We start from the raw sequence: 17,680 nt of genomic DNA, 5'->3' as shown, positions 1-17,680 counted from the left end.
TTTTAGGTTTGGGGGTACATGTGAAGGTTTGTTACATAGGTAACCATGTGTAATGGGGGTTTGTTAAATATATATTATTTCATCACCCAGGTATTAAGCCCAGTACCTGATAGTTACCTTTTCTGGTCTTCTCCCTCCTGCCTCAAATAGACCCCAGTGTCTATTGTTTCCTTCTTTGTGTTCATAAGTTCTCATCATTTAGCTCCCACTTGTAAGTGAGAACATGTAGTGTTTGGTTTTCTGTTCCTGCATTAGTTTGCTAAGGATAATAGCCTTCAGTTCTATCCATGTTCCTGCAAAAGACTTGATCTCATTCTTTTTATGGGTGCATAGTGTTCCATGGTGTATATATACCACATTTTTTTTAATCCAATCTGTCATTGATGGGCATTTAGGTTGATTCCATGTCTTTGCTATTGTGAATAGTGCTACAATGAAATATTGTTTTATACATTGTCTTGATGCTGCAGTAAACAGCTGGAGCCCATTGTGTATGTCGTGTATGCTTTCATTGTAGGGTCCGATTGCTCGTTGTTTGGAGTTCTTGTGTCTGCACTGCGTTATTTTTTTAGGATTCCTCTCTCCCCCAGGCCAATGGTATCATCATCAGCGTATCTCCCTCCAGCATGCTCTCTCCAGCCCCCTACCACTCTACCACTTATGCAGAAAGATGGGATAACTGTGTTAGAATTGTGTCTGTAAAACAAGAGTCAGAGCCTTTTGAATCCTTTCAAGAGTGAAGTGCCCAATACTTATACTCAGATACCAATGGCCCCTCCCCAGAGAGAGAGCTGGTATATGTATCTGACAGAGGCTGCTCTTCCTGCTAGTTGATCCCTCAGCTGTTGGGACCAACAGTGCACACCTAATCAAAGCTGGACCAATCGGATTTTATCTCACAGGAATTTGGAGTTGGATTACCATGATATTAAGACAGTTAGCTGCCGGGATCCAAGCTGCAGGCTCATGTAGATTTGGGAGCTGAGGCTACCATTTGGGGAAAGCTATGATGACCACATACCAAGTGGATGAAAGAAACAAGAAACCCAGTCTACAAAGAGAAGGATGGAGCTGCTATTCAAAGAGAAGCAGAAGAGAGAGGCTGTGTAACCTGAGAGAAAGACAGTGAAAAGGCAGGCTTGATCCCTGGCTCTCTCCATCCTTGTTCCTATTTCTAGGAGACCCAGCCATGCTTGTGACAATTGGGCTTCTTCAGAGTTCCTGGTATCTTTCAATCAGCCTGCCTTTTAGTGAAGCTGGTTGTACTCCATTTCTGTTCTTTGCAACTGACACTTCCTGAGATAATGAGAAGAACTACAGTTTATTTATTGTTTACTGTGTCTTAAGCCCTTACCGACATCAACTCTGTAGAGTTGATATTTTTGTCTCCATTTTACAGGAGGAACTGAGCCTCAGGAAGGTAAGTAAACTTGCCCAAATCCATTCATGTGGTAGAGTGGAGCCTGGACCAGGGCTGTCTGTTTTCAGAAGCCATTCTTTAACCACTGTATCACACTCTGGTCCATGACTTTATGACATCTATTTTGAGTTGTTGAGCTTCCAGTTTATTGGCTGCTTTTCCAGATATGTGAGCTCTTGAACTAAAATATATTTTGACATCCAACAGTTCAAAGACATGAAGCCATAAAAATTATAAAACCAAACTAAAGCTTACTAGTCATGTTTTACATTACCTCAATTTTACAAAAAAAACAAAAACTGAGGTCCCCAAATCTCAGGTTGCTTGTATAAGACTGAACAGCATTCATACATATGAGGTAGGTATTGAGTCACTAGTACTAGATTTCAGAGAGTTTTTTGCATCCTCACATCACATGATCAAATCTGCCTATTCCAAGGTAGTGTGATGCATTTTTCTCAAGACAATTAGCTTTGTACACAGTTTATCAGCTCATGGGATGTCAGGAGAACTGCACCTACCTTATGGAGTCACTTTTGCACTTAGGACACTTAATGCCACCATTATCCAACCTCCGTTAAGATTTCCCTTGACAATGAATGCTGAAAGAGCCTTTTTAGCATCATGGTCCAGGAACTACCTTTTTATTGATTACAATGAGATTTATTCAGTGAGTGTGCCATTGTTTAGGAAATCCCTTGCAAGAAACCTATCTTCTTTTCTTGCTTTTTATTTCCCAGTAAGTAAGTACTTTCTATATTCAAGATGCTGTGCTAGGCATTGTGGGAGAAATAAAGAGATATAGCAAACATCCCTTCTCTTAAAGTGCTCCCAGTCTAATTGTAATCTTTGAAGTGATTTGAAAATGGGATTTAAATGCACCGATTATTATGCAGCAAAGTATATGCTACCTTTTTTTCATATATAAGGCTATAAAAAAACAGGAGACATTTAGCAAGGGACAAATTACTATATAAAATGCAAAATGCCTCTACAATAAAAAGTGTGGCTTTCGTTAGAGCACAATTTGATTTATTCTCTTAGCCTTTCTGATAAGTGAACCTTCGCATTTTCATATTTTGTTCTTAATTTTTAAGTATTGGAGTGTGTGCAATGAATGATCAATCGGTAGAGAGGGCAGCAATACCACAGTGCTTTGAAATTGCTCTGTTCACACCTCTCCCCTGTTTTCTCCAGGGACCGCGTTCCCCACTCATCCTTCTCTCTATTACAGCTGCCCCTGATGATTAAATATCAGTACCAAGCAGCTTTGTAGTATATTCTCCTAGGAGACTTCTTCTATTCATTTCTAGCATAATCTCTTATACTCATTTCTTGGGAATGAAAACCCATCTTGTCGCTTTCGGCCAGGTCCCAGAAGTGAAATACTGGGGCACATTAATCTGCCGTGACAGCCTAATCCCATTCCTCACCATCTCCCAACAACTCTCAATTTCCTAATTACGTTTCATAGTTTTCCTTTTTAAAGTTTTGTTTAAGTCATGACTGCACACTGCCATTCAGTCTGTTTTTCAAAGAATATGCATATCTAGGGAAGTTATCAAGGTACATTTACATTTGCACACATTTTTGGTGCCTGTGCAAAGTGCCAAATGCCTGTAGGGAAATTTCCACCTTGACTTTTCTTTTTAATAAGTTTCTCCTCATTGAGCTGCCTATCCAAAATGAAAAGCTTTAGTATGTTAAGATGACCTACCATCAATAATGCACATTGTGAATACTTACATGTATAAAGGTATTTGTACTTGTGGAATTTGGATTCTCTTCTCTTCCTCTCTCCATACACCCTACATATATAAAATTATATTTTCACAACTAAAGGATGTGTGCCCCAAAGACACTTATATGATGTATATACTTAGCACAAACAATTAAAATTAGGTGTGCTGTTAAAGTCAATTTTTTCCATATGTGACTGATCTCAGGGTTTTTTTTTTTCATATTTTATGTGAGAAAGTAGAAGCATACCTTTATAAGTGGAAGTATATTATGTGAGAGACATGACCTCTTTAAAAATGGTTTTACAATCAGCCTGGCACGGTGGCTCACGCCTTTAATCCCATCACTTTGGGAGGCCGAGGCGGGCAGATCATGAGGTCAGGAGTTCGAGACCAGCCTGGCCAACATGGTGAAACTTTGCCTCTACTGAAGATACAAAAAATTAGCTGAGCGTGGTGGTGCATGTCTGTAATCCCAGCTAGTTGGGAGGCTGAGGCAGGAGAATCGCTTGAACCCAGGAGGTGGAGCTTGCAGTAAGCTGACATCGTGCCATTGCACTCCAGCCTGGGTGACAGGGCGAGATTCCATCTCAAAAAAAGGTTTCACGATCAATTAAAAGTAGATAATGCTGCTTATTATGTTCCCCTCCCACAAAATCACAATGCATTTTCACATATTGCCGCCTCTGGAAAATCCTTACCATAAATAAACAGATTCACTTTTTAAAGCCAGCATTTTCCAAACTTATTTGGCCATGGAACCCTTTTTACTTCTTCTCTTAATGCCATTTAACATTCAGAAGAACTAATATTCTGTAGAATACTTTTTGATAAAGCCTATCTTCACAGATATGTTTTATTTTTTTGCCACTTATATCAAGACTGTAGACTTGGCTCTTGGTGGTCCCAGGAAGTTCCCAGTGTGTAACAGCAGATATAGGCAGGATTCCTAATGGGCCTTGGCCTGAGACAAAAGGCACTGAGGGGTTTGGCAGTCTAGAAAATCTGCCAGGGACCAAATCTAATAGTGTAAATAAGGGATCCATTTGGAAATGGAAGTATTCTTGCTTAGATGATTTTACTTTTAAAAAACCCCTCACCTTCCTTCCTTCCTTCCTTCCTTCCTTCCTTCCTTCCTTTCTTCCTTTCTTTTTCTTTCTTTCTTTCTTTCCCTCTCTGGCACAGTCTACAATCTACTCGGCTTGCTGCTGCCCGCGCCGCGGACTGCCTGGGACTGCCGGCGCACGCGACCGCTGTCTGCCTCTTCTCCTTTGGATGCAGGCACGCGTTCGCCATCTTGGCCACGCTGGTCGCCAGCTCCTGACGCCGAGTGCTCTGCCCGCCTCAGCCTCCCGAGGTACTGGGACTACAGACGGAGTCTCGCTCACCCAGTGCTCGGTGTTGCCCGGGCTGGAGTGCGGTGGCGTGGTCTGGCCTCGCGGCAGCCTCTACCCCCCAGCCGCCTGCCTTGGCCTACCAGGGTGCTGGGACTGCAGCCCCTGCCCGGCCGCCGCCCCATCTGGAAGGTGGGGAGCGCCTCTACTCGGCCGCCCCGTCCGGGAAGTGAGGAGCACCTCTGCCCGGCCGCCCCGTCTGGGAAGTGAGGAGCGCCTCTGCCCGGCCGCCCCGTCTGGGAAGTGAGGAGCGCCTCTGCCCGGCCACCCACCGTCTGGGAAGTGAGGAGCGCCTCTGCTGGGCCACCCACCGTCTGGGAAGTGAGGAGCGCCTCTGCCCGGCCACCCACCGTCTGGGAAGTGAGGAGCGCCTCTGCCCGGCCACCCCGTCTGGGAAATGAGGAGCGCCTCTGCCCAGCCACCCATCGTCCGGGAAGTGAGGAGCGCCTCTGCCCGGCCTCCCATCGTCTGGGAGGTGAGGAGCGCCTCTGCCCGAACGCCCCGTCCGGGAGGAAGTGAGGAGCGCCTCTGCCCAGCCGCCCCATCCGGGAGGAAGTGAGGAGCGCCTCTGCCCGGCCGCCCCGTCCGGGAGGAAGTGAGGAGCGCCTCTGCCCGGCCACCCACCGTCTGGGAAGTGAGGAGCACCTCTGCCCGGCCGCCCCGTCTGGGAAGTGAGGAGCGCCTCTGCCCGGCCGCCCTGTCTGGGAAGTGAGGAGTGACTTTGCCCGGCCGCCCCGTCTGGGAAGTGAGCAGCGCCTCTGCCCGGCCGCCCCGTCCGGGAAGAAGTGAGGAGCGCCTCTGCCCAGGCGCCCCGTCCGGGAAGAAGTGAGGAGCGCCTCTGCCCGGCCGCCCCGTCCGGGAAGAAGTGAGGAGCGCCTCTGCCCGGCCGCCCCGTCCGGGAAGAAGTGAGGAGCGCCTCTGCCCGGCCGCCCCGTCCGGGAAGAAGTGAGGAGCGCCTCTGCCCGGCCGCCCCGTCCGGGAAGAAGTGAGGAGCGCCTCTGCCCGGCCGCCCCGTCCGGGAAGAAGTGAGGAGCGCCTCTGCCCGGCCGCCCCGTCTGGGAAGTGAGGAGCGCCTCTGCCCGGCCGCCCCGTCCGGGAAGAAATGAGGAGCGCCTCTGCCCGGGCGCCCCGTCCGGGAAGAAGTGAGGAGCGCCCCTGCCCGGCCGCCCCATCCGGGAAGAAGTGAGGAGCGCCTCTGCCCGGCCACCCACCGTCTGGGAAGTGAGGAGCGCCTCTGCCCGGCCACCCACCATCTGGGAAGTGAGGAGCGCCTCTGCCCAGCCGCCCCGTCTGGGAAGTGAGGAGCGCCTCTGCCCAGCCGCCCCGTCTGGGAAGTGAGGAGTGCCTCTGCCCGGCCACCCATCGTCTGGGAAGTGAGGAGCGCCTCTGCCCGGGCGCCCCGTCCGGGAAGAAGTGAGGAGCGCCTCTGCCCGGCCGCCCCGTCCGGGAAGAAGTGAGGAGCGCCTCTGCCCGGCCGCCCCGTCCGGGAAGAAGTGAGGAGCGCCTCTGCCCGTCCGCCCCGTCTGGGAAGTGAGGAGCGCCTCTGCCCGGCCGCCCCGTCCGGGAAGAAATGAGGAGCGCCTCTGCCCGGCCGCCCCATCTGGGAAGAAGTGAGGAGTGCCTCTGCCCGGCCGCCCCATCCGGGAAGAAGTGAGGAGCGCCTCTGCCCGGCCGCCCCACCTGGGAGGTGAGGAGCGCCTCTGCCCGGCCACCCATCGTCTGGGAGGTGAGGAGCGCCTCTGCCCGGCCACCCATCGTCTGGGAGGTGAGGAGCGCCTCTGCCCGGCCACCTATCGTCTGGGAAGAAGTGAGGAGCGTCTCTGCCTGGCCGCCCCGTCTGGGAAGTGAGGAGCTCCTCTGCCCGGCCGCCCCGTGTCTGGGTAGAAGTGAGGAGCTCCTCTGCCTGGCCGCTCCGTCTGGGAGGTCTACCACGGAGGCCAGAAGCAATGTGGGGGCTGGACGTGGTGGCTCACGCCTGTGGTCCCGGCACTCTGGGGGGCGAGGTGGGTTGATCACTTCGGGCTAGGAGTTCGAGACCAGTCTGGCCAACTTGGCGAAACATGAAGAATACAGCAGACAAACCAACCAACCAACTCAATGACAACAAAACAGGTCTACCCTGGAGTCATACTCTAATTTTTTCTATTTTTCTCCCTTTCTGATCCTTTATCCCACTTTCTTTTTCTTCCTCTTCCTTCTCCCTCTTCTTTGTCAAATAGAGGATTGAGTTATTATCACTGATCCATATAAAGTCCCTCTCTCATTTATTTTAACTCCCACCCCCATTTCTATTCCCCGACTTCCCATGTGCAACCTTCCTAATATGTTTGATACGCATCTTTTTGTTTGTATGTATTTTTAGAAAATGTTTATTGTTTTTGTATGCAAAAAAAATTAATAAAAAAAAAAAAACCCCTCAAAGTTGAATTAGTACCATGCTCCATTCTCTGAGGGCTAAGATGGCACCTTGTTTGCAGAAAAGTGAGCATTTTTAGTGCAAGGTTGATCAGAGAAAAATTCCTGACACATTATAAGGGATTGTGAGCTTCCTGAAGGTCGAACATGTCTTATTTCTCTTTGTATTCCACATGCCTGGGGCCTGACATAATAATAGTTATCAATGCTTATTGGTTGAATGAATGATAGATGAATGAATGAATAACAAAGTCTCCCCACACTTTCATGGCATTAGTCTGGTTCAGTGGCAAAATCTACCTATCTTCTGTGATTGAATCAGTATTGTGTGAGGTTGGGCAGAATGTAAGATGGAACTACAGAAGGGAACAAAGAGGGAATCTGACGAGGAAGATGCTCGAACCATAGACAGTGGCTGCCTTTGCACAAATACTGGGAGATAGAATACACCAGATCGGAGACATATGGATATGGGGGAGAGGCCTCCATCCTACGCACAGGAAGGAGCAGTGCATCAGAAGCCATGGTGTATTTGTTAAAAGGTGTTGTTATCGTCCCCATCCCCACTCCCTTAAAGGAGAAAACATTCCTTATTCACCGAAACAAAGAAGATACAGAGTGACTTCTGATCATCTAGCTTATGCAACTTTTGTGGAGTCTGTTAACCCAACATGAATAAGGGAAGAGATAACATTTTGTATCTTGACTAGACACGAAAGATTCACGCTAGTAAGTGAGGTGCATGTGAGCATGGCTGATTCATAGGAATGATCACAGGAGTCAGCCTGTGGTTAGCAATGATACTAATAGAATTCTGAATTAGATTTTGAAATCTTCTTTCATTGATAACAACCAGCTTAGTAAAAATGGAGAATCAAATATCAGAAATGTATGTTATAATTGTCATTTTCATTATGTAACAGGAAGCTTAAAAGCTTGGATTCAAATCTGGAACTGGTACAAGCTAGCTGTGTGACCTTGGAAAAGTTACTTAACTTCTCTGAGCCCTGTTTTCCTCATGTGTAAATGAGAAAGTAATACTTATATCATGGTCATTGTCAGGACTAAATGCTATAATGTATTAAGTTGTTAATATATAGGCTACTGCATGGTAGATACTAATGGTAGCTTTATTAATAATAATATTAGTATTATAAAATATGCTAACATACTTATTATCAAACTCCCAAGTTGAACTGTAATCTCTCGACACAGTAACTACTGTAAGCTTATTAGACAAGCAACCAATATTTTTTAAAGCACTTACTCTATGCCAGGCTCTAGGATGTGATATGCATATAAAGCATCGCAGAATTTTAACAGCCAAGACAAAGGCATATAGTATAGGTTTTGAAACATGTGTCTTCATAGAAATGAACTCTGTGTAAGATAAATAGTAACTAACATTAAATATTAATTTATCACTAAGATTCGCCTAGCAAATTTTTACTTATTAAATGATATAAATTAAGGCAAGATTTAAAGAAATAACACATACATGATTAAAATCTAATACCCTCCTTACTAAGCACCTAAGAATAATAATTCCGATATTTTACACTATATTATATTATATTCAATAATTCCTACTGAACCTAATCCTGCTGGAAGAGCTGACCACATGTTGGGAGAAGAATTGGGAGAGTCTTTCCGAGAATTGCAAGTCCCTTGTACCCTTGAACCAATGGTGGTTTGGGGCTGCCTCCCACTGAAGTTGGAGGAAAGCTTGGGACCAAAAGTCTTCATGCTGCACTTAGATGCAGTCCTTGCTTCTCTCACTGGCAGGACAGATTGTGTGCAATCAATCTCCAGCATTTCCAAGTTAAGGCCAAATTGCCCTTTCAATGTGGAAGCCCCCTGCAATAAGTAAGAAAGAACAAAATGATCTAGATGGACCCTTATCCTGAGTCCCATGGCTGCCTTTTACGCTGTGGGCTTCTCTGGGATGTCTCTTGATTCTTAAGATACTCTAACTCCCATTTCTTAAACAGAGTTGGAAGTGAACGTTTTTGAACTTTTTTTTTTTTGAGACGGAGTCTCGCTCTGTCCACCAGGCTGGAGTGCAATGGCATGATCTCAGCTCACTGCAACCTATGCTTCCCAGTTTCAAGTGATTCTCCTGCCTCAGACTCCCAAGTAATGAACACTTTGCAGAACTGACATTGTTAAGGAATGGGTTGTTCTACATAAATGAAATTTACAGATAACTCAAAGTAATCCCTTTAAGTATCAATGAGTATTTTATTAATTTAAAATGGAAATAGTCACATATGTTTTAATTATCGATTAATAATTAATATAGACTACAATCTACTACATGCTGGGAACTGTAATAGGCATTTTCAAATATTTTATTGTTCTCATAAATAACAGGTTAGGTAGATAATATAATCTTAGAGACAAAGAAACTGAGTCTTAAAAAGGCCAAGTAACCATCCGAAGCTACCACTTGGAGGAAGAGCTGAGATTTCCCTCCAAATCCAGAGAACTTTTCAGAGTTCCACACTGAGATATCATAGTGTGACTATGGACTGGGAGGCCATAGTAGAAGGCTGTCAGCCTTTCATGTAGAGTAGATAAAATGCACTCTGCAGAATATTCACAAGGCCTTCTCCTATGGAAGTTCAAATACGTTTTGTATAAGACAGTTGTTCTGAACACTCAGAAGGCACAGAAGGTTTGTTAGTGAAGCCTTCCCTGATCCCCAGAGCCAGAAATTATGTCTTTTTTTCCTCAGAACATCCATAGCACTTCAATTGGACCTGGAGCACATTTCTACAGTGATTAGTATTTGCATTGTTTTTATGTGCATTATTTTTCCTTGTTATCTCATCTCATCTTTCTTACTAGTCTGTAAATTTCTTAGGGGCAGAGACTGCGTGGAATTCATCAAATATCATTTGCAGCATCTAGCCTAATACATAGAAAGTTCTATGTATTAGGAACTTTCTTATATATAGAAAGTTCCTGAACAATTTATTTCATAGATGAATGGACTACAAAAGCAGTTACCTGAGAATGTGTCTGCTCATGGTCCTTTGCCAAAAGCAAGAAAAGCAGTTTGATCCAAAAAGCTGGTGTGGGGGAACCGTCGATAGGCCCTGCTCACTCACCCTCTGTCCTCTTTCAGGAGCGGCTCTGCCCTGGCCCAACTCTATGGAACCTCTGCTACCTTGGAGCATCACCATTTCAACCACGCCGTGATGATCCTTCAAAGTGAGGTACAGGCCTGATGTTCTGCTTCTCCCCTTGACGGAAACCAAAACAATTCTTTGTTTCCTCCCTCTCTTTCTTTGTGGTGCCACGGGTAGACACAAAGAAGTGGGAAAACCATTACTAAGTCAACTTAATGGGCCTTAGTGGCTTTTTCTGTTCCTCTAGGTGCCTGAGCAGGACCTTGCAGAGTCTTCCTGAGCTGATTCACTTGGATTTCATTACTGGTTAGGAGGCTTTTCAGATTCACTTAGCAGGGTAACAGATATAGACTGCTTGTCACCATAGCATGACCTGACCTTCCTCAAAGGATACAGAGCACTAAGGGAACAACTTGATCCAAATAGTGAGCATCCCAACATTCCCATTTGGTGAAACTCTCAGTCATTTTAAAAGATGGTAGAAGCAAAAACAGGTTGAGAAAGTTACACCTTATTAGCACAATTGAGAAACTATACAACTTAAAAGAACTTAAAATTGTTGGTGGGACCAGTTAAGAAGTGAGAACTGCAGCTAAACTTAAGACCCAGGGCTAATGCCATATGCCTGATTTTGCTTCATGTGGCAATGCAGGAGTTAGAAGTAGTTGGAATTTTATACTTTGAGCTCTCCACAGAGAAAAACAGAAACCACTAACTGACTCTGGCTGCAGCATCTGAGTTTTAAATTGCCAGGAAAGGATCTGTTTAATTTTCTGCAAGCATACACACTTTTTTTTTTTTTTTTTGAGGCCAGGAAGGGATCATCTGTTCCCCATTATTTGTCAGTTCTCTAGCTGTGCCATTAATTATTATTATTATCATCATTAAGGCCCTGCTTCGCTGGAATAGCATCATTAAATATGGAGGTTTTTTACCTCCAGCCTATCTTGAGAAAGCATGTCTTTTGCAATATCATGGAGGCCTTCGACCCCATAAAGGAGAGTCGGCACTCCAGAACCTGAATGCAGACTGCAAAAGGGAAAACCTGCTGGGAATGATGTATTTTTAGTTGGGAATGATGTATTTTTAGTTGGAAATGAAACACCAAGAGTTAGGCTCTCAGTAACTGGCATCCTGGCCTCTGTAGCTGTGGAGTTGTCCTCCAAAAACAGTGTCTTAGCTGAGAACTATGGAAGAACTTTGGTTCAAACTAGCTTTTCTGTGCTGATAAAGGTGATGAGGATACACCTCTGACAAACCACCACCTTTGTAATAACAAGTATTATAAACAGAATGTCAGGTTTCCTCAGGGAAACAAACCCCACTCACTCAGAATTTGTGTTCATGCAAACAAAACACATTGGCCGTCCTTCACTCTGAGGTTCCCTATGAAGAACAGAGACTATCAATGACGGAACCATGCACTGTCCCAGCACTGCCTCCAGTCCCCTGTGGTCCTGCCCATCAGAAAGGCAGAAATGCAGGTGCTATTATTGTTCCACTTTCCAAATGAGCTCTGGTGCAGAGAAGTTAGATAGCTTGAGGACGTTTGCCCAGACCTTTCTTCCTCCACATCTGCATGTCTTTCCATTAACACCACACTCACAGCCTCCCTAAACAAAGAGCAGTGTTTCAGGGAGACTCAAATCTACTTCAGGGACTGTAGAAGACTAATTTGCATATAAACAATACACTGATTGCAAATTAACTTTTTCTGGCTAGCACTGTCACTCTTAGCTGTAAATGGCATTAGTGATTATATATCCTTCAAAGTACAGTCACATGCAACATGTTTTGGTCAACAAGAGACCACATTGGTACGACAGTGGTCCCATAAGATTATAATACCATATTTTTACTGTAACTTTTCTATGTTTAAATAGGTTTAGATATACAAATACCAACCATTGTGTTACAGTTGCCCACAGTATTACAGACAGTAACATGATGTGTGGGTGTATAGCCTAGGAGCAATAGGCTATCCCATACAGCCTAGGTATGTAGTAGGCTGTATCATCTAGTTTTGTGTAAGTGCTCTCTATGATGTTCACACAATGAGGAGATCACCTAACAATGTATTTCTTGGAATGTACCCTCCTGTTACGTGACGCATGACTGTAATAAAACACACATCCTCATAAAATAATCCACACCCTCAAATTCAGACCAGATTTCTTCATATCTCAATGTTAACTTTTACTGTAACTTGCTCTTAAAGGCTGTGTGTCTTTGGGAGATTGTGGGTGCGTCGCTAGACTCAGGTGACTGCTTTTCCATAGCTTCCTACCACTTTTTCCCCGGCCCAAGAACACCTGCCTGTGATTGATCATTGGGTAATGCACAGGCAAAAAAACCTGGGCAGAATTATGGTGCAGCATTCCTTTTGTTATTTGTCTTCTTCTTAACAGCTGAATTAAGGGTCTGAAGAGCTCATTTGAAAATTATTATTAATATTGGACCTGGTCCCAGGTAAAACCAATATACTCTAGTCTTTAAGGAGTGGCGGGTTCACCCAATGAAATAAATTAACTTGGGGAAACAGATTATCATCTGGTGCCTGGTAAGAGATAATTTACTAATCGATATCCTAGTTCCCTGAAATAATTAATTTACCTCTCATTGGAGAATGGTTCATTCTCAGGCAGTCATTCCACCACTTTCCTTCTCCAGCATCTTCCGGCTCTCAACACGAGATTTAAAACTGGTCCAGTTCCCAGGCCATATGCTCATGAGTTCATATTTCACACTAAGAAAACCTAAAAAATGAAAAGTCCTGACTTTAAAAACAAACTAAGTGAATTGTTGGTCACTTTGCAGAAGGGTTTTTCACTTTACTAAAGACAAATATTTTAGCCTAAGTGTAGCTAACACAAATTTTGATGAAAACAAGGGTACCTGTCAAAGGTATGAAGATAAAGATGTCATCCCAACTTTACTTAGGTAAACGTCATTTTAGAGTCCCACTGTGCCAAGAACAATGTCTTATGCATCCTAGCTCTTCAGTAATTATTCATATTCACCATACTGGGTTTAGCCTGCCACACACTTCATCAAAGTGCACCTTCATGGTGGGAGGCAGGTTTCCTCCGCTTCAGCAGCAGTGACATGTTGGGCCAGTAAATCTTTGTTCTGGGGGTCTCCTGTGCATCATGGGATGTATAGCAGCATCCCCGGCCTCTACTGCTAGATGCCAGTAGCACCTCAGCCATTTGTGACAATCAAAAATGTCACTAGACCTTGCTAAAGATCCCCATTGTCGAAATGGCCCCCAGTTGAGAACCACTGTTCTAATGGCTTTTTATTCTTCTTAAAGTCATTTGTTGCCATAGCAAGTGTTTCCAAAATGCCAGCTTAAACCTTTACTGGTAGTGAAAATAGCATTTATTTTAGGGGGAGAAATGTTCCCAAATGTTTCACAAACTTCTCCTCTAAGTAATTCCATAGGAAATGGGTAGTCAGATGGAATTGTGGGCACAATATATTCATAGTAAGATAAGTTCCAACAATTTCAGATTTTCCCTTTGAGACTAAGCATGTAACAAAGTGTCCCTTGTTAGACTTTGTCAAAAATGACTGTGCATTCTGGCTTTGCTAGGTTTGCCAGGGAATCTGTTTATATTTATACAGAATTTCACTATGCTTTTTAAAAAGTGATTTTTTTAATGTTCCCAGACTTTTTTTTAATAGAGGAAAAACATGTAATCAACAACCACAGATTTAATGTCCTTTGTGACTTTTTACTTTCTCATTACAGGGTCACAATATCTTTGCTAACCTGTCCTCCAAGGAATATAGTGACCTTATGCAGCTTTTGAAGCAGTCAATATTGGCAACAGACCTCACGCTGTACTTCGAGTAGGTATTGGCATTTGATCTGTTTGACAAATGAATGTCTAAAGTTCCATCCTGTAATTAATCTGCAGGTCTACACTGGAGGTTACCTGTTATTCTAGCATTGATATCAATGTGTAAATGAGCTAAACTTTTTTTGTTGTTGTTTCTCTCTCATATAAATGAAGTCCATTAAAGTGGTGTGTATAAGCCAAGAGAGTCAAGGCTACAGTCACAAGATTTCTATTTTTCTTCTGTTTCATGAGTTTGTTTGACACACAACTCTGAAACTAAGTGATGGCCATTTTTATCATAGAAACTAGCTAATATTGCTATTTAAGACTGTTAACTTCTGGTCAGCTGTATAATGGCATTGATAATGAAGATGAGAAATATTCAGTGATGGAAAATTAACTAGCAATCCAACAGTTCATTCCTTGATTCTTTTCTATCTCTTTCTTAGAAGAGCTTTCTCTCCTTTTCACCAAAGCTCAGGCCTTTCTCTAAGCTGGAAATTGCACCCTCCCATTTCCAGTGGGTCCTGCTTTATCAGGCGCCACCTTTCTTAGCAGCCTGGAAATTTCTTCCACCACTCATTTGCACAATTTTCTCCTATCTTAAAGACCAAACCATGTCACTCCCTTAAAAAAATTTTTCATTTGACCCCATGGAGATCTTTAATTGTTTTTTTATTTACCTTTCTTTTACTGTCTATCTTTTTAAATAAACAGAGCACATTTAGTACCTCTATTTTCCTAACACCCATTTACACCATAAAGAGCAGAGTCCATCTCTGCACTCTATCAAAATTGTACACTCAGAGGTCACCAGAGCCATTTCTCTCCTCAAATTCGATGGCCTGTACTCATTTCTGATAGTTTCCTTCTTCTTTGAGATATCTGAAGGTTTAATGAGTTATTACTAATTTTTACTCTCCTTGCTTCCCCAGTCTCCAGCTGCCTTTCTCTCTTCTTTTCTAGATCCTTGGCAGGTTTCTTTTTTTTTTCTTGATCCTGTGTATAAGCTCTTGAAACATGTTCTTCTTTCTCTACTCAGATCACTCCCCTGGCCTCATTTCTATGTTACCTCTATTTATGTTATGACCTGTGTGTAGAAGACTCTGAAATTCTTCACTCCAAACTCCCTCACACTGTAGACCTGTATCTCCAGCTTCCATCTCAAAAACCTTCAGTGTCCTCATTGCTTTCAAAGGAAGTTCTAAACTTGGTTTGACTTTCAAGGCCCTCTATAATCTGCCCCCAACCTTTTTTCATTCTTACCTTCCACATCTCACCTACATGATTGGTCTATGTCAACCAGACTAGTCTATGCATTACCCTTTGGAACACCCTGTGTAATGCTCCCTGTGCCCTGATTGTATCACCATTCCCACATCGAATCCTGTTCCTCCACTCGCCATCTTCCTGACTGACCATCCTTTAAGATCTGTTTCTTCTATCACTTTTTCTAGGAAGACTTGTGCCATTCGCTTTGAAATGACTCCCTTTGAAAAGCACTGTGGCATTGCATCAGTTAGAATTAGGTTCAATTGTAAGGGATGTTCAAAGCTTAAGACACTAAAAACCCAAATAGATTGCTAGAAAGTCAGTATATAGAACGCTTAGCACCCAGGAAGTCTTCTACTAACACAGCCAGGTCACTCCCCTTATTCTACCTTTGGAAGGCCACAAATTTATCCTCTGGAGAAATAAAATGAAGAGCTCTGAACTGAGGAGAAGTACAGGGTGGGAATGAGATACAGTGCTCAGGAGAAGGGATTAAGTTAAATGGAACCAGTCTCTGGATTGAAAACCTGTAGCCCATAGCCAAGCACTTAGAAGCTGGGAGTCTATAAGCCATACACCCAGGGTTGTCAGATTTAGCAAGTAGAAGTACAGAAAGTCCAGTTATATTTAAATTTCAGATAAACAATAAATACTTTTTTAGAATAGTTAGATGCCCCATGAAACATTTGGGACATATTTATACTAAAAATTATTTTTTGTATATTTCAGAATAGCTACAAGAGAGGACTTGAAATGTTCCTAACAAATAGAAATGATAAATATTCAAGGTGACAGATATCCTAAATACTCTGACTTGATCATACCACATTCTATGTATGTAACAAAATGTCATATGTACCCAATAAATATGTATAAATATTACGTATCAATCAAATATTTTTAAAATAATTATTTTTTATCTGAAACTCAAATTATTTTATCTAGCAATTATACCTCTCCCCCCCACACACACAACTCCCATTTAGCTTTTTAATGCCTTACTATTACACGTGGAAAACCAAGAATCACAGAATATTTTTTCAGCATCCAATAGGAAAGACAGAGGCCAAACAGAAAAAAAAAGAAATTCAGAGAAAACAGGGAGAGGAAGAAAACAAAACTAAAAACTGTTGTTAGTATTCTCAGAGAGCTAAGATATTGCATCCATGAAACAAGAACAGGATGCTTTTTAAAAATAGTAATAGGAGCAACTATGAAAAAGAAAGCACTTTCAAAAATTAAGAACATGATAGCCAAAATAAAAAAAAATCAAATGAAAGCATTAGGAAACACAGGCCAAGGACAAAAGACAGCAAAATAGAAAACACTGCTATATTTCATTGTATCTCTTTTAGTACTATTTAACTATGTTCATGTATTACTTTGATAAATATGATTTTTAATTAGTTTAAAATATATACTTAAAAATTAAAATCCCAGCTCTGCCACTAATTAGCTGTGTGTCGTCAGATAAATTATTTACTTCTCTGAGCCTTTCTTTCAAATATAAAATGGAGATAACAGTACCTATGTCATGTCTTAGAAATGGTGACATCTACAACCTCATTTGCTTTATAACCTATTTATTTTGCATGTTTTGTGGCCCTTTGGTTGATTTAAATGTCATGATCTTTCATCTATTTTCTGGATTAATGCTCCTTAATTTGGGATTTATGGAAAGCCTGTATCCTTTTAATGTTTTATTGCCTGTCCCTGACACTTGCAGGATCTTGTGTTATTTTCCTCAAAGTAGGAGCATTTTCCCAAGCCGTATTTCCAAGTAACTTCTAAAGAGAGAAAAAAAAAAAAATATCAACACTCAGAGTCCATTTATCAAGCCCCGTTAGGGATTTGACGAATCACTGAGTGACCGCTGGCATGCAGTCAACGAAGTTGGTTGCAACTCGTTTTCTCATTACTCTGTTCTTATCTTAATGCTGCAGCCCCTGCTAATGTTTGCTGACTCCCAAAGAAGCTGGCTTGTTCTCTTTTCATCAGCGTTATTGTTTTTTGAGGTTCTGAATAGCTGCCCATTCTCTAATCTAGACTTTCAGAGGATTATTCACTTGCCTGTCTAAAGTTGCATCAAAATATTGCTATATTTTTAGCCAGAACATTCCCTAGGGTTATAATGAGGGGGAAAGCAACTACTACAAACTGTCGCCCAGATGTTTTTATTTAATAAATGTGCAATTGTGGAATCGGAAGGATCTTAGAAATGATGCAATCCAATTCATCTCCTTTTTTGCTGATCAGGCGCAGAGGTCCAAATGGTTAAATAGCGTAGCTTAGGTCGCATAACTCATTATTGGTAAAAGTGGAACCCACACCTCCTCTTTCAGGGCTTTTTCTTCAGTCACCATGCTTCCCTCTCAAATGGAAGAATCAAGAAATCATTGTCATTTTAATTGGGGATATATTATGTGATAATGTTGACCCTTTCCAGGTGTTCTGTAATCAG

General features: G+C 42.9%; 1 protein-coding gene and 1 long non-coding RNA gene across 3 annotated transcripts in view; one reads left to right on the top strand and one right to left on the bottom strand.

Annotated features, from left to right (window-relative positions):
* The window catches only part of PDE11A (phosphodiesterase 11A), a 443,979-nt gene that overhangs the window by 359,954 nt on the left and 66,345 nt on the right, over positions 1-17,680 (top strand). For both annotated transcript variants that reach the window (XM_055289828.2, XM_063644786.1), the window contains exons 14-15: positions 10,099-10,189; positions 13,857-13,957. In XM_055289828.2, coding sequence (XP_055145803.1) covers positions 10,099-10,189; positions 13,857-13,957 — 192 coding nt within the window. The remainder of the gene's footprint in view (positions 1-10,098; positions 10,190-13,856; positions 13,958-17,680) is intronic.
* The window catches only part of LOC134737355 (uncharacterized), a 53,182-nt gene that overhangs the window by 14,978 nt on the left and 20,524 nt on the right, over positions 1-17,680 (bottom strand). Inside the window, exons 2-4 of the long non-coding RNA XR_010122185.1 lie at positions 12,716-12,858; positions 10,082-10,216; positions 8,564-8,825 (exon numbers count right to left, since the gene is read on the bottom strand). This is a non-coding gene — a long non-coding RNA (uncharacterized lncRNA). The remainder of the gene's footprint in view (positions 1-8,563; positions 8,826-10,081; positions 10,217-12,715; positions 12,859-17,680) is intronic.

Source organism: Symphalangus syndactylus, chromosome 8 (genome assembly GCF_028878055.3).
Source record: "Symphalangus syndactylus isolate Jambi chromosome 8, NHGRI_mSymSyn1-v2.1_pri, whole genome shotgun sequence".
NCBI classification, from domain to species: Eukaryota; Metazoa; Chordata; class Mammalia; order Primates; family Hylobatidae; genus Symphalangus; species Symphalangus syndactylus.
The sequence above is the reverse complement of the archived record's forward strand: the minus strand, read 5'-3'. Positions and strand labels throughout refer to the sequence as shown.